The sequence below is a fragment of the Numenius arquata genome, chromosome 5 (genome assembly GCF_964106895.1).
Source record: "Numenius arquata chromosome 5, bNumArq3.hap1.1, whole genome shotgun sequence".
Taxonomy (NCBI): domain Eukaryota; kingdom Metazoa; phylum Chordata; class Aves; order Charadriiformes; family Scolopacidae; genus Numenius; species Numenius arquata.
In genome coordinates this window covers 59386069-59401101 of record NC_133580.1, presented here as the reverse complement: position 1 = coordinate 59401101, position 15033 = coordinate 59386069, and the positions used below count along the sequence as shown (strand labels likewise).

The following is a 15033-nucleotide window of genomic DNA, read 5'->3' as shown; positions in this document are numbered from 1 at the left end:
CTGGAAAGTAGGTTTACTCCAGCTATTGATTAGCAGCTCCCTAAGGAGACTATCAGACACTTTAAGGACAATTTATTATATCTAATCAAATAGAAAATAACTTTTCTTCCTGTACCAAACAATTTTCTCTAGTGCTCCAGCTAATATGCTAGGAAATTAAGAAGGAGAGGAGAGACAACAAAAAAGATAATTTTAGAATGGCAAAGTCATCTCTTTTAAATCATCTTCACCACTGAATGATCTGTCCTAGTAGATTAAAGTTATAAAGTTTGTATTGCTGCCATCACTGAATTCATCACATTTGCTTTTATACACAATGCACTGAAGCGTACCATCTTTTAAAAAAGCAACTGAAAGTGGGCTGTGCCTTTTTGAGCCACAAAATAAAGCTCTCAGCCCAGAAAGGTGAACTTAAGGGCGTCTTTTATCTTCCTCGTGGCTGCCCAAACGCGCAAAGAGGCACAGATGTAGCACAAGCCTGTTCTCTGGCCGGCCCGAGCTGGGGGGCACATAGCATAGGATGGTCCTCATTTTACACCCATCGGTCCCAGTGCTGCCCAGCCCTGCTCCGGGGTGTTTTAACAGCCCCTGTACGTGAACGGATGCAGTAGTATGCGGGGGACGGTGGTTTGCTTCAGCTCACAGTGAGAATATGAAGCAGACACTGAACCAGGTGATGCTCACAAGTGAGAAGGGGCGATCCCGCTTCATCTGTGCTTGCGAAGTCATTCAGCTTACAAGCTTTTATGTTGCATTCCAAAGCCTGTCCAGCTGGGATCCAGATTCATTTGCAACATGTACAGGTATACTTGAGTAAATGCATCTGTACCATCTATGAGGTATTAAAATGCTTACATTTCCACGCAGGTGGAGTTTGGGTGCCTAAGTTTAGGACAAAAATCTTGGAAAAAATCCCACTTCCACACACAGCTGATTTTTAAGGCAATATTTTCTCCAAGTGCCTAAAGCTGTGCCATCACATAGACCCCATTGGCCTTCATTATTGCTGGGATGCCTTCCCAACAACGATGGAGGGTTGGCATCTGGAGACCAGATACTCCTGCATTGCAGCCACTTGCTTGATTTACTGAGCACACTCAGAGCCTACCATTTAGCTTTACTCAGAAACTTAGCCAGTAAGGACAGTATTTGCAATGCATATCATGGCCTGGTGGTTAGAGACCCTGCTGAAAACAGAGAGATTAAGCTTCTGCAGCCTCCAAGGAGAGCTGCTGAGCTGCAGCGTGGGCAGGGACACCGTCTCCCCTTCTCAAATCTGGGGCACTATTGGACCAAGACTGTGGTGTGCACAGATCCAGAGGGAGTGTATCTCATCCAGGTATGAGATGTTGAGCTTTACCTGGTGCAGCTCTTTGTGCTAACCTGGTGAACACATGCAAGCAGAGGTATTGTCATTTCTCATCCAACCAGTACATAAGCAAAATATTTAAATTTTGGAGTTTTGTCTGCAGATCTCTTATTACCATCACCTGGGTATGCTGACAAAAGACACTAAAAGGTTAAAAAAAAATTCTGCAAAGATGTAAACCAGTGTGAGCCTTGTATAGTATAGAACTGAATATTTTCATATTAGATATTACATTATATATAAATATTTATTTATGAAGGTAAGCTGTCTGTCTTTTAAGCAACTGTCCCATCACTGTAAATGTATGTGTACTCAACAGGCAAACCAATAGTAGAAGTTAGTACCTTTGCATTTGAAAAAAAAATATTGTTAATACTTGTATTTAGCAGAAAGCAGAGTCCCCACATCTTTTGTACTTGCACATTGGCAGATTTGGGCTTGAGTTGCTAAGAGTCAATTCCATAACATCATGTTACAAGTCACCACTGGAGATCAGCTTCTCACAATAAATACATGCATTCAATATATAGCAACAGACTTTGACTATGTTCAGTACCTCATTTCCACAGATTAAAGAAATCATAGTACTGACATATCGAGGGCCATTCTACCAGGGATTTCAAATGCTACTAGGCACCTTCAGAAAGTTTCTGGAAGACAAACTTGCTTCTAGCAATCCAGCAGAATTAGGACAAACCTCTAAAATGCCCTACCATCGCACAGCAAAAACAGCACTATACAGTACAATGGGAAGGTGATCTCAAAGCCCTCTTTGCTCTCCACTTCATGACTAAATATTCTTTGCAGGATGACATAGGGTGTTACCGTGGAAGTTATTCTCCAAGCTTTAACACAATGGAATAGATATGACAGCTCTTCATCTGCTGCACAGTAGGCTGAGACTTGAGTTGTACCTGCTTAATGATAAAATTAAATGGCAATATTGAAGTTATTCAGAAGTGGCAGGAGGGGATAGCACAGAGCAGAAGAGTCTGTGGATCCTCGGAGGTGAACGGGTGGGTGAGTTCTCCACTATCAGCCCTTCCTCTGTCGGCTTCCCCACAGAAACATCACCCATCTCTGTATGGCCTACCAGAGCCACACAAGCCCCTAGGGATGCTCAGTGCCCAGAGCACTCCATCCTGATCCCTTCCAGGCCCCCTTTCACCCACTTGCTCCGAAACCTCTGTTATCACCCCTGCCTCAGCCACCTGGGACCATATCGATTCCTCCTAGTCCCTTGCCTTTTTCAACCACCACCAAAGTTCTGCCTTCCTGGACCCTCAGATGGTTTCTCTTATTCCTCCCTAAAATTCTCTCCCTGCCTGCTACCCAACTACTTCATCCCTGTCTTCAGACATGGCTCTGCTATTGCCAGGATGTTCAGTTGCTCACTGCTGCTGAGCTGGTCCTCAAATTTACACTTTTCTATCCCATTTGACCTAAGAAACCCTGACCCTTTGCAAATATTATTTTTAAGAGAAAGGCATAACTTGAATTATCAAAGTAGTTGTTTAATACAGAAAATACTTCTACCTAAGCTGCCATTTAAAGTTCGGACACTGTGTTACCTAAATTGGATGTTTTGAAAAGTTATAGAATACATTTTGTCTTCTGATGAAGCAGAAGCTCTTTGCAAGCTGTCAAGAAGTTTGCACCTTTGTTTCACTGAAATGGAAAGACAAAAGCATTGTTTAATATCCATCATTGAGACATCCAATAAGTACTTCAAATCATGTCCTCTTCTTGCTGTCTGTCTCAAAATGCTTATAGATAAAGATCAATTAGCAAATAATTACAAAAACACTTTAAATATAAAATAGTTCAGAGAAAGAATACTGTATGCTCCCTTTTGCTGCATAATTCAAGTTTGGATTTTCAAAGATTCTAACTCTGAACAGCCAAAATGTCTTTTGAACAACTGAGAAGACAGTGTACTTGTCTTTGTTGTGATGAAAGAGTAATAGTAAAATTTTAAGATCTGACTTGCTTCCTTCTGGATGAATTTGTACATTTTGTATTTATATAGACACAAATATATTTAATTGCCCTGTAAATATGATGAAATACATTTTTGTGCATGTATACATATATACATAAAAGAACATATGCATGCATGTAAGTGTATAAAATCAAATGCATATACTCTTCAGAATGAAAACATCCAGCCTTTATTCCAATAAAAAGCCAAAACTTAAACCTTTTGTTGAAAAAACTCTGGTGATCTTTACGCCTGATACCAATCAATTCTCATTTTTAATAATCAAGCAGAATCCCTAAGCGCTTTAAAAAAAGTCCGTTTATGCTTGTCCTCTAAGTTATGTTTCTGGCGAATAATCTTGTGTTGAGGAGCGAAATGGCGCTTGGGGGAAAAAAAAAAAGATCTAAGAGATTCCCTTTGGGATGGAGACATAATGTAATTTAAGTGTAGCTTGAGGTAGTTCCAGATTTGGCGATGATGAGGTACCCAAGCAGCTAACTCCATGCCAGGAGCTTCTGTTCACCGAAGGAGACTAATTATATGAAGTTAGCGGAGATAGCAAAAGGTCAAGGCCAAAGGCTAGAAATGTAGATTTATAATTTTACTAAAAAACTTTATGATTGGAAAAATGAGGTCAAAGGGTAAAAGAGGGCATGCTGAACTTCCTTGTTAATATTTTACTTATAGGGCATTTTCAAAACAGCGGGTGAGCCATAGACAGGACCTCTCCGACGGCCTGGGGAGCAACCAAGCTCAAGCTGCAATCGAGGTTCATCTCTGCTCTGTAACCACCAGACTGTGTTTTGCAGTGCTCCTCAAAGGCTGTGGAAAAACTATATGAATTTAGGATTTCTTCCCCTCAATATTAGGCCCCTAAACTGTGACACACAATGCAGTTCAGATATTGAAACCCTGAGCAGCTATCGTAGCCACATCCGTTCAAGCACTAGCCAGGCAGCAGCTAAACCAGAGAGGCTACACCAACCACATGTCACTCGCAACCACTTATGTCAGAGCACGACCTCGAAAAAGAAAAGTGTGGTTTCTCTTTTATGTAGTAAACAAAAGTCAGAGCAGCTGTTAAATAGTTCGCATTTCCTAAGCATTACATGCAGATTTTGAGCATCCACCTTAGAAGCAAGGGGTCTGCCACACGAGGTCTCAGGAGGCAGCGTTTGTGAGCTGCTCGTGCACCACAGGAATGGCTCGCTGCCGTGCCGTCCCCTGCACGGGCTGGCTGACACCAGACCCATTTCAGGCGAACTGAACCTATCTGTACACGTTGCTGCCATTTCATTTCTTATTTTTCACAACTTCCTTCTAACACGAATCAGCAGATTATTAGTAGCAGGTTCATAGAATCATAGAATGGTTAGAGTTGGAAGGGACCTTGAAGATCACCCAGTTCCAACCCCCCTGCCACGGGCAGGGACACCTCCCACCAGACCAAGTTGCTCAAAGCCCCATCCAGCCTGGCCTTGAACACTTCCAGGGATGGGACATCCACAGCTTCTCTGGGCAACCTGTTCCAGTGTCTCACCACCCTCACATTCTAGCTTCTTCTGGTAGCAATGAGAGCGCAGTACAGGATACAAACAAGTATTTGTTGCTAACACTGGGGAATAATTCACAGGAAGAATTTTTTTTTCATGGACTGGAATTTTTAATTATATTTTTATGATTGCTGCCTTGTATTTTGCAAACCTCACAAATGTGACTGTGATACAAAAGATTAAATCCATAAAAATGTTTATCCTCCATAAACATCTATTTGTCCACTATAAATCTTATTGAATGCTACCTTCAGTCACAACTGAGAATGGATTTAGACATATAACAAGATAAAATCATTCTGTAAATTTTCTATTCAACTAAACTATCCTGGGGGAGCGAGCAGCCTCCCCGAAAGAAACAATCCATCATCTGCTTCAGATGATAATATTAATTGTATTTCCCCTCTTTACACCCTTAATCCCATTATTGCTCACTGCAATCTTACTACTGCTGCAATAAACAAAAGGCTGAAGAAAGAGGCATATCTTTGGTGCCCCATAAATAACGGAAATGTCCTCATTTATAGGTATTTTTGTGCACATCTGTGCGTTTAGACCAAAAGTATACCCTCATCTTTGAAAAAAATCATCTTAAACTTAGAGGGGCATAATTCTGTTCATAAAAGCATAGTGCACTATATAGTTACCAGGGCACTAAAAATGTAAGCAGTTGTTGCTGATCTGAGATAGATCAAAGAGGAGATGCTCTGTGTGGACTTTGTGAAGCTCCTGGCAAGTTTGAAAAATCTTCCAAAGTTTGAAAACAAATAAGTAAATCTGAATAAAAGAATTATTTCTGCATATCAGCTGATGAAATATTTTGTTCAGCATCCCAACTTTAACATGTCATCATCCACTAGCAGAGAATACCAGGAGTAATATCCGTAAGAAACCAGGAGAAATAATTTCACTGCTCTGTGACCCAAGCCCACATCCATCACTGAGGTCTTCTGCTGATTTAAATAGGCACTGAATAGTTTTAAAGATCTGATGAATCCAATTAAACAGTAGCAAAGATGGCCTCAGAGGAAAGAAAAATCTCTGCATAATTATTCACACCGACATAGGTGTATACCCTGCCTTCTGTGTGACAGTGACGAAAATGCTCTCCTGTCAAGAGTGGCAATTTTGGCACATACAAACTGCTGAAGGACTCGTGACCTCTCAAACCTCCAGTCTGATGCATGTTCTGAACACTGCCTCCAGTCTTGTCAGTCTCTTGAATGCTGAGTTTATACATGATTGACTCCTAAATGGTGTAAGATTGTCCTTAGTGTTACTTCTATGAGAAGCCTTCCTAATTTTGAAGCCTTTTTTTGTTATATGTTACAAAAAACACCCGAGTTCTCAGCAGGGAGCCTCCCCGCAGAGACACATCGGATGTGGCTGCAAAAGCAAAAAACACAATGAAAGCAAAGGGATAAAGTACCAAACTTACAAAAAAAAATACTGCAGTAATTTTTCTGCCTTTGAAAAGTGTTTTGTTTGTGTTCACCTCTGAGAGTCATCAACGTTCCTTTAGCTTTGGGGGTGGGGGTGGAAACTCTGCACAATCTACCACCCCTTGTTAAAGCCAGTGCTGTTAAAAGCTCTTTGGGGGTTTGAATAGTGAAAGAGTCTTCATGGTGTTTGCAGCATTTTACATAAAACACTGTACGTTCATGTCCTCCATGTTCCAGCTTCTTAAAAATGAACTAAGATGCCTTCACATCTTCTGCTCTTTCACTAAAATGAACTCCTCGGTCATTAGTTAACTCAGGCAGAAAACATACAGGCTACTGATATACTGACCCTCCTGTGGTATGGAGTTATCCACGACTAAAAGAATAAGCCAGAACAGAAGATTTGGCTGGCTCAGAGGTAATTTGACAGTGACACGTATTGCAAGGTAAAATATATAAACACCACCACAAAACAGAAACTGAAAATAATGGGGGATCTTGAAGGTCAACCATCACTCAGGACTAGATTAAGTAACAATGACTCAAAGCCAAACGGCACTGTACATTCAAATCATTAAAGGACAAAAAAAGAGAAACCTCCCCCAAAAAATTGAGCTAGCAATAAGTGATCATGCTTAATTAGGGAGTAAAATGCATGACAGGAGCAAGGTGACTTTCATGGAAGAAAACATGTTGATGGGAGGCACAAAACCACTGGCGCAGATGAGTTCCAGAGTGACACCACAAGGATATAAGGATTATAAAAACCTACTTGCACTTCCAATGAACTCTGCTCTATGGCTAGGCAGATGCATTAGTCCTGAAGAGAGAAACCATTTTAAAAGTAGGGCAGCAGTTTCATCTGACAGAAACCAGTTTAAAAAAGCCTTTTTGGCGATGTTTTCATTAAAACAGTCTGCTCCTTTTGATAGTTCAAGGCACATTTCTTTAAAAAGTTTATCTTACTAATTCTGAATACACTAGCAACAAATTGTCCCTATGTTGCAAGTCAAGAAAAAAAGGTTTTCTTTCAGATCTGTAAGGTCAATCTGTGCTTCCAGCAAAAATGTACCTTCTCTCTGTCTTTTGAAGCAGAAATGTTCCCTTTCTGATGCTCCTGGGCTCCAAAGGATGAAGCCCCCTGACAGGTACATACTCCAAGGAGAGAGACTACATCACAGAGCCACCATCAGAAATCATTTACCAGCTGAAGTCATAAACTAAACACTAGTAAAGGAAAGTGGCAATTTGGCCAGTTTTCTGTATTATCTTAATTGTGCTCCCAGATTCTGGGGGCAGGGTAAAAATTGCCTTCCTTCAGATCTGAGATAAGCCTAATAGCCTAATATATACCTAATATAAGTTCCTAACTCTCTGTGCAAAGTTGTTATATAAACCCACTGATGGAGATGTCACCTTCTTCTGACAGGTTGAGAGTTGGGGTTGTTCAGCCTGGAGAAGAGAAGGCTCTGGGGAGACCTTATAATGGCCTTCCAGTACCTGAAGGTGGCTTACAGGAGAGATGGGGAGGGACTATTTATCAGGGAGTGAAGCGATAGGACGAGGGGTAACAGTTTTAAACTGAAAGAGGGGAAATTCAGATGAGATACTAGGAAGAATTTCTTTACTGTGAGGATGGTGAGAGGTTGCCCAGAGAAGTTGTGGATTTCCCATCCCTGGAGGTGTTCAAGGCCAGGCTGGATGGGGCTTTGAGCAACCTGGTCTAGTGGGAGGTGTCCCTGCCCATGGCAGGGGGGCTGGAACTACATGATCTTTAAGGTCCCTTCCAACCCAAACCATTCTATGATTCTTGCATCCCAGCATAAATGCATCCCCTGATTCCAGAAATCCATGTAGGTAAAACCTCAACGAGGAGGAAAAAAACCTAACAAGGGGATGGATGAGCATCTTCTTGTACACATTTACCCCTCCACCACACCTGCAGGGAACTGGATCCAAGGGAACTGTTGCACCATCAGCACAGGGATTATTTTGAACAGGAAAGGCTGTGGAGGTGGAGGAGACACCCTCTTCACTGTTACTACTGAACCTGTTGTGCTGCTCTGTGCCGCTGCTGGAGCAGGGTGTAACAGGCAGAATCCGACTGCACAGCCTGCTGGCACGCAGGTGCTCAGGAAGAGATCATTTTTTCCCTTCCCCATTTCCCTGGGCTGCTTCTGATTTAATATGGACAAAATTGGATAAAATACAGAGTTGCCCTGGGAGCTGGAATCAGCGCCAGGTGCCTGCACCTCTTGCATCTGGATATCAAAGGCTTTTTGCACAGATCCAGAAAATTCAACATGCTGTATTAGCCTCAAAATTTGAGTAGTGACTAGAAAATGCAAAAATCTAAATTCTGGTTGGGATAATTCTTCAGTGCACCACCAGAAGCAGTTTCCTTCATATTTATTTGGGAGAATTATTTTATTCTGGACAAGCTTATCCAACCAGCAGGGCTAGAACTATGGTTAACTCCTGGCAACGTACGATTGCTTTAGTAAAGGAATGATAACATACTCACCCTCAATGTCAAGCCATTAGTAGGCCGACCCTGGTTAAAAGCACGAGATTTCTGTTTCTCAAGCCTCCCTAAGCCCCAGTCACAACACCCTTTTCTGAGGACAGCCGTAAAGGGATATTACACTGAGATTTCATATCAACAGCGAAGAAAACGCTCAGGTAGATGTCAATCTTCAGTGACAAGCAGTTGAAAAGAGAATAAAAAATGACGATATAACCAATTAATACCAAAGACTGCACACACAAAATGTTGCTTGCAGACAAAACCGGATTGCAGCAGAGGCAACCACAAAGGGGTATCAATCACACGCCGCCTGCGCTTCTTCCACCTCGCATCCCAAGGGGAGGTAAAGCAATCCCCAAACCAGTACGAAGGGCTTGACTTCCAAAGGGGCCCAATACTAAATCTGTAACATCCACAAATCCCAGCATCTGGTTCAATGACTTCCCCTGATCCATGCTGCCTACTGTAGATCCTACTTTTTCCCCGTACATCATATAGGGGCCTTCAGTTCCCAGCTGGGCAGGACGGGGGAGGCCCCAGGTCAATTTAAATCTGCTCAGCTCGTGGCACAGGTATTTCTAAAGGTATTTCAAATGTTGTTCATTTTGTGAGCCTAAACTTTATATAAATATTGGTATTGCTTTTACTACCTTTGATCATTTGTCTTGGAAATAACATCACCTTATTTCCGAGCTGAAAGTTTACAAATGTTTCTAAGTAAAATAATCCATTTGATGTAAAAGTTTCAATAGAAACAAAGCTTAAAACACTCTTTTAAAATTTTTAAAGACTGCTTTAAAATGTTTTGCAAAGTCAAAGCACTTGAAGTATATTTAAGTTCCACTTAATAAGTAAACAACTACATCAACAGCATTATTTTTTTCTTCTCTTGGATTGAATGAGTTCTCTAATGTCTACACTGGGAAATGCTGATTATTAACATAATTTTCAAACATAATTATTGGTTTTAGACACAACCAGCTCCTAATTCTATCACCAAACTATCCTCATTAATAGTATCTTTAAAAACTAAGTTCAAGTATAAAATTAAGTGGAAAGTTTTAATAGCTTGTAGGTATGTATACTCGATATTCTTAGCTGCAGAGACGAATAGCATCAGTTATAATATTAAAGAAAAATAGGCATAAATCTAGCTGTAAGCAGAGCCATATAAAAGTTAATTTAAGTCAATCATTCCTATGAGCCTTGCTTTTATTCAAAAATTGTATTTTCTATACAGACTATTTTGCTTTCAAAATAATAGGGTTTAGCTGTTAGTCATTCTAACCATTCAAACAGGAATGTTAAAGTTTGAATACTTGTTGTAAACCTTTCAGGGTGATAAATGAAAGATAATAACCCCTTGATCAATGTAACTTTTTATTTATTCATCTGGGAACATGGCAAGGATATCATAGGCAACAACGCCGCCTAGGAGAACATGGATTTCACATAAACCGTTTTGGCAGAAACACGCATTTAAATAATCAACCAAATCACCACCTCACTATTTCTATCTTAAAAAACAAAACAAAAAAAGAAACAAAACAAAACAAAAAACAACAGAGAAAAAAGAAACATAAGATCTTAACAAACAGCCTAGTTTTTTTATCTAATGTCTATGCCAGCCACATCTGTCCCTGATTTTAGAAGTTGTAACACTTAGCACTGACAATGGGACCTTTCATTTGCAAACACGTTATAAACATGAACTGACCGTAATTATAGCACAATACCTCACCACAGCTAATCAACACGACTGCCTGGTCCTCTCTCTGCCTGGGGAAGTGCTGCATTAAGTTTGTGCCGCCAGCTAACCTGCACGACAGTGTCTACATCCTGCAAAGGGCTACACAGAGAAGTGAGTTTAGCATGAAGTGACCGACCAAACTACAGCATAAAATCAAGCAGGTTTTTCCATTCAGTGCTAATATTTTGTTGTATAATCCAAGAAGGACTGACCAGGGCAGGATGCAATTTAATGTAAACCATTTGGAGTGAAAGGTGTTATTTTGCCTAGTGAAATCTCTCCCTCGCAGTCCAGCTCACAGACAGAGTCAGTGGCAATCTCATGGTCAGGGGAGATCTGGGACATCCTATCAAAAGGGTCCTCACGGTTCTCCTCACAGTCAACCACATTTGGGATCATGTTAACATAAGCAGTCACTATCTCCTTATGGAAAAGGGTGTCCTGGTTGTAAGAGATAAGCTCGTTGCTTATATTAACAGTCTCCACTGGAGTACTAGAGCAAAACTGACCACATCCCAGGAGGTTGGAGAAGACCTTTCTGAAGTCAGCGTTGAAGGCATAGATGATGGGGTTGAGAGAGGAGTTGGCCCAACCAAACCAGACAAAGATATTGAAGGTGGTCTCACTGACGCAGGGAAGGCCAGCGTGGGGGTCACTGGGTGGGCTCTCACAGAAAGGAACCATGCAGTTCAAGATGAAGAACGGCAACCAGCAGCAGACAAAGACGCCCATGATGACGGAGAGAGTCTTCAACACCTTGGTCTCTTTCCTGATGGAGGACTTGAGGCTTGTGTGATGGTGGCAGTCAACGTGGCTGCTCCGGCAGCTCTGGGCATGCTCGGCTGCCCTCTCCAGGGAAGAGATCCGACGAATCTGCACCTGGGCAATGCGGTAGATTCGAGTGTAGGTAACTATCATGATAGCCACGGGAATATAAAAACTGATCAAGGAGGAGGAAATAGCGTAAGTCCTGTTGAGGCTGGAGTCACAGCTCTCTGACGGTCCATGAAGGGTATCATTGCTGCCAGAAGTCCCATCAGAGGGTCTCATTGCTGCTAATGCCACCCACGTGGTGCTCATGTCTTCCGCCCAGGTGGTGACAGCACCCGCTGCCGCCCAGCCAGTGCCAAATCCATCCCCAATATCACCAGCAGCAACAACATCCCCACCTTTGTGCCAGTTGAGCTGGACAGGGATGAAGGAGATGAGCACAGACAAAGCCCACGCCACGCTGATCATCACCAGAGCCAACCGTTGGGTCATCTTCCTCTCATAGCGGAAAGGGCTGGAAATAGCCCAGTACCTGTCCACACTAATCACACAAAGGTTCAGGATGGAGGCTGTGGAGCACATGATATCAAAGGCCACCCAGACGTTGCAAAAAGCCCCAAAGGGCCAGTACCCAGCCACCTCAGCCACCGCCTTCCAGGGCATGACTAGCAGAGCCACCAGCAGGTCCGAGACAGCCAGGGAGACGATGAAGATGTTGGTGACCTTGCTCCTCAGGTGCCGGTAGCGGACGATGGCCGCGCACACCAGCACGTTCCCAAAGAGCGTCCAGAGGATGAGCAGAGCCAGCAGGCTGCCCGCCGCCACCTGCGCCGCCCCGGGGGCGCCCGACGGACCCCGCGCCCCGACGGGGGGTCCCGCCGCCGGCGGCAGCGGGCTCCGGCCGCCCCGCAGCATGGCTGGCGGCTCCCGCCGGCGGCGGGGGGGCGGCGGCGGCGGCCGGGACGCGCCAAGCAGCCAGCGCCGCCCGGCCCCATGGGGCCGCTGCCCCCCCGCCCCGCCGCCACCCCTGCCGGGTTGGATCCCCCCTCGATCCGCTGGTCCCGCTCCGCGGCTCAGCGCGTCCTCCTGCTCGGGGTGCCCGTCCCGCGGCCCCTTCTCCGGGGTTCCCACTCCGCGGCTCAGCGCGGGTGCCCCTGCTCGGGGGTCTCCGCCCCGCTGCTGCCGCCGGGGGTCCCCGCTCCGCAGTTCGGCGCGTTCCCCTGCTCGGGGTCTCCGTCCCGTGGACCCCGGTTTGGGTACCCTCCCCGCGTCCCCCCTGCCCCTCCTGCGCTCCCCGCTCGGCGGCTCAGCGCACTCCCCTGCTCGGGATCTCCGCTCCGCCGCTCATCTCCTCCTCGGGCTCACCGCTCCGCGGCTGGGCGCGCAACCTGCTCGGGCTACCCGCCTCCGCGCCCGCTCCTCGAGGTGGCGGCTCGGCGCTGCGCGGCTCGGCTCCGCGGCTCCAGTTGGCTCCCGTCCGGGCTGGCGGCTCCGCCCGCCCCCCGCCCGCCGGGGCTCCCCGCTCCCCGCTACCGGCTCCCCGCTACCCGCTCCCCGGGCCGGCCCGCCCGCCCCCGCCGCCCTCTGAGCATGCTCCGCCGCCGGGGACGCCCCGTCGGGGCCGGCGAGCAGCGGGGTTTGCGGGGGACGGGATGGGACGGGAGGTCACGGCGGGGGTGACCGCCCTACCGCCCTCCTTTCCTCCCTCCCGAAACCGAGTCATCCTCGCAGGCTTTGGGTTTTTTTTTTTGTTGTTTTTTTCAGCCGTCACCGGCTCCGTGCGGTGGTTTTGCGCAGGTGGAGGAAAGAGTGCGGTCCCACCGCGGGGAACGGGGAAATTATCCCCCGGCAGCATCCCCGGAGGGAGCCGGGATGTCGGGGACGTGGACGGCCACAGCGAGCGGGGCTGGAAGTTGCCGGGAGGGGGAGAGCGGGACGGGCTGGGTTGCTTCCATAGGGATGGGAAACGTAACCTAAACGGCTAATTGTCCCCAAAGGCTTCTGCCGGACCACCGAGATGCGTTGCAGGCAAGGGACTCGGCAAACGGAACCCAATTCTGTCTTTTTTCGGCTCGTTCATGGGATGAATCATTCCTCTCGGTAGGGCCCCAGCGCAGCCAGAAAACAGTGACGACCCTGAGCAGTGCAGGTGTGACTGCTGTGCTGGGGGACTCGCCGTGCACTCACGTCGTCCCTGTGTTTCAGAGAAGATGCTTGAGCGATTTTTTTTTTTTTTTATTTCAAATATTATGGATTTAGTTCCTCCAAAACTTAATTCTTTTTTAAAATCGTTGACAGATCAAACCCATTCTTGACTCGGCAGCCTGGCTTGGAACTGAAAGGGCTGAGAAAGCCACTCTCCAAGGGCCTCCCAGCTGCTTCTCCAGGCAGATGGGGAAGGACAGGACTCACTATACCTTGCTGGATCTGCAGTGACATGAAGGAAGATTAAGCGTTAGAGTTACTAAATACAGAGTAAAAAAAAAAAAATAAATAAATAAACTCTGCAACCTTTTAGGCAATTTTCTAAAATTGTCACAAGAAAACCTGGAGCTTCACTGTAGCTCTCGCTTAAGAAATTGGCACTACTTTTCCACATTTAAGCAGAGTTATATTTAATATTGGAGGGAGAATTTAGCTTTTGTCACCACTGAATTCTAAACAGCATGACTAAAGCTGTGATGCTGAGGCAATGTGTTGCTCGCACAAACTCTGCTTTCCTAAGCAATGCCTCCTACAATTTGTATAAGCGGAGGACTGAAGTGCACAAGCACTTGTGCAGGTGCCTGTTGAAGCTGCTGGTGCAGAAATGTGGATATTTTATGTCAGAAGGCAATGATCTGATTTGCTCGTTTAGCTGATATTCATTGCTTCACCAGTGTAGAGGTGTGCACACATACGTGCAAATCCATCAGCACAAATTATATATAAATATTTAATTATAGAATCATAGAATAGTTAGAGTTGGAAGGGACCTTAAAGATCATCGAGTTCCAACCACCCTGCCATGGGCAGGGACATCTCCACTAGAGCAGGTTGCTCAAAGCCCCATCCAGCCTGGCCTTAAACACTTCCAGGGATGGGGCATCTACAACTTCCCTGGGCAACCTGTTCCAGTGCCTCACCACCCTGACAGTAAAGAATTTCCTCCTAATATCTAATCTAAATCTCCCCCCTGCCAATTTAAAACCATTACCCCTTGTCCTGTCACTACACTTCCTGACAAAGGGTCCCTCTCCAGCTCTCCTGTAGGCTCCCTTCAGATATTGGAAGGCTGCTATGAGGTCTCCCTGGAGCCTTCTCTTCTCCAGGCTGAACAACCCCAGCTCTCTCAACCTGTCTTCATAGGGGAGGTGCTCCAGCCCTCTGATCATCTTCATGGCCCTCTGCTGGACCCATTCCAACAGGTCCATGTCCTTCCTGTGTTGAGGACTCCAAAGCTGGACACAGTATTCCAGGTGGGGTCTCACAAGCACAGAGTAGAGGCATAGAATCACCTCCCACGACCTGCTGGCCAGATTTAATATGGTATCTATGTGCATGTATGTATTTACATGCATGCAGTCAGTATGCATTAGCTGTTTAAATAAATATATGTGTAGGTATTTGTCTGCGTAATAATAATAGTAGCCCAATAACA

The 15033-nt window shown here is 45.3% G+C and overlaps 1 protein-coding gene across 1 annotated transcript; it reads right to left on the bottom strand.

Moving 5' to 3' along the window:
* Positions 1 to 10850: 10850 nt before the first annotated feature.
* DRD5 (dopamine receptor D5) lies at positions 10851 to 12308 on the bottom strand. Its single transcript, XM_074147628.1, has one exon. It carries the CDS (start codon positions 12306 to 12308, stop codon positions 10851 to 10853), a length of 1458 nt encoding a protein of 485 aa, XP_074003729.1.
* Positions 12309 to 15033: the final 2725 nt, after the last annotated feature.